The 2,061-nt window shown below is 50.5% G+C and overlaps 1 protein-coding gene across 8 annotated transcripts in view; it reads left to right on the plus strand.

Moving 5' to 3' along the window:
• rasal2 (RAS protein activator like 2) overlaps positions 1-2,061 on the plus strand; it is an 83,789-nt gene that overhangs the window by 37,205 nt on the left and 44,523 nt on the right. For 7 of the 8 annotated variants that reach the window (XM_015054940.1, XM_015054934.1, XM_015054933.1 and 4 more), the window contains exons 2-3: positions 1,052-1,179; positions 1,252-1,372. In XM_015054940.1, coding sequence (XP_014910426.1) covers positions 1,052-1,179; positions 1,252-1,372 — 249 coding nt within the window. Of the gene's footprint in view, positions 1-1,051; positions 1,180-1,251; positions 1,373-2,061 lie in introns of those variants that run through there. The other variant, XM_015054942.1, reaches the window with a different exon arrangement.

Below are 2,061 nucleotides of genomic sequence, written 5' to 3' on the forward strand. Positions count from 1 at the left end.
GTCTGGTTCTGTTTGGTTCTGTCTGGTTCTGTTTGGTTCGGTTTGGTTCTGTCTGGTTCTGTTTGATAACCAGAACCTGCAGTGGTTGGTTCTGAGTGGTTCCAGTCTAACTGGGCCATCAGAACCGGGCCAGCCCGCCCGTCCTCCGGTCTGGTCTCCCTGCAGCTCTAACTTTGTGACCTCTGACCTCTGCTGAGGCGGCTGTGACACGTCGCCTCCGATCATCGTCACCTTTTGGACCGACGGCGCCCTCTGCTGGAGGAACAGCAGCTCTGCAGCTTCCTCTGCTGCTCCAACCAGGTCAGAACCGCCTGGTCCAGATGAGCAGAACATGTGGAGTGAAAGCAGCAGCTGCACCTGCAGCAGTTTGGGCTCGGAAACCCGGTTCCTGAAGCGATGACTCTGGATCGTCGCATGTTAATAAAAACAAGTCAGACTTTGACATTTTGTCGTTTGTCATGTTCCGTTTGTAGAAACAGCAGAGAGTCGCTGATCTGCCATCAGAACCAGTCGGATCCGTTCTGGATCCGTTCTGGACCCACTGCTACAGTAAAATGGATCTAGTGGATTACATGGTTTGGATCTTTCTGCGCCGCGTTTCTCCTTTAAGGCTCCAAAAACTAAAAACTGACATCAACGACTTTAATGAGCCGATCAGAGGAAAAACGGAACAAACGTCGTTTTTATGTAAAAGTGATCATTTTATTTCAATTCTGATATTTTAGATGAAATAGTTAATAAAATAAACTGAACACAAAGTTTCTGTTTTATTTCTCATCTACAATAACTCCTACACATTTGGCTAATTTTAATTTAGCATATTTATTAAATATTTATTTTTTGTGCTGAAAATCACAAAATTGTTTTGAATATTAAGAGACAATTGATGAACTTTAAACCAGAAACATCAGATTTAATTAGTTTCTCCTGTGAGGATCAGAATGAGATGCTAAAAAATCATCAGCAAACATTTGAGTTTCTGTGTTTCCTCCTCTCCTCCTCCTGTCCTCCTCCTCCTCTCTCCTCCTCCTCCTCTCCTCCTCCTCTCCAGACGTGAAGGGCCCGCCGGCCCACCGTTTCTCGTGCGGTCAGAGCCCGTACTTGGACGGCGCCGCCTGGGAGCGAAGGTTCTGCATCCTGACGGACAGCCAGCTCATCCTGCTCAACAAGGACGAGGAGGTCCGCCCCTCTCTGACCTTTCACTTTCCTGTCCCCCCCACCACCGCCTTCTGACCTCTGACCCCTCCGCAGGCCGCGGACCCCCAGGACTCCCCAGCCGACCCCTCCAGGGCCCGGAGCCTCCGCCGCACCGTCAGCGTCCCCTCAGAGGGACAGTTCCCAGAGTTCCCGCCAGAGGGCGCCACCATGCTGGGTAGGAGCTGGGTTACCGTGGTAACGGGGTGTTGCCCTGGGTGATTGTGTAACCAGATTACTGTGTGTGTGTGGCCAAACCCAGCAGATTATCGGGATTAATGTGAACAAAGAGGCGGATGTGATGATATTCCAAACAGAGAGCAGTTGGTTTCTGGTGTGTGTGTGTGTGTGTGTGTGTGTGTGTGTGTGTGTGTGTGTGTGTTCATTGACAGAAATCTGTCAGATGCTTCTTTTAATCCCAAATGTTGGATTCCTGGAATATTCTGGAGTTTATCTGAATCGGGTTCAGAACCTCTGCAGCCGGTTCTGGGTTCTGACTCTGGTTCTGTTCAACAAGGTTCTGTTTAAGGTTCTGACTCCTGGCAAAGTTTCCCCTGTCTGCTGGAAGGAGTGATGCTGTGGGCCTCACCCCCTCAGCGGAGACGATCTCCACGGCAACTAATGATTCGCCGTTTTAGTCGTGACTCAGCAGCTCCTGATGTTTAACCATCATGAGTGAATTCATCCCTTAGAAACAAATAAAATCCTGCATGATGAAAACACACCATGAGGCGTTCAGGTGCAGCGTGTTCAGGGGAGGTTTCCCTCCGCGAGGCGTTCAGGTGCGGCGTGTTCAGGGGAGGTTTCCCTCTGCGAGGCGTTCGGGTGCGGCGTGTTCAGGGGAGGTTTCCCTCTGCGAGGCGTTCG

This window comes from Poecilia latipinna, unplaced genomic scaffold (assembly GCF_001443285.1).
Source record: "Poecilia latipinna isolate Pla-1442-1.1 unplaced genomic scaffold, P_latipinna-1.0 Scaffold1287, whole genome shotgun sequence".
NCBI lineage: Eukaryota > Metazoa > Chordata > Actinopteri > Cyprinodontiformes > Poeciliidae > Poecilia > Poecilia latipinna.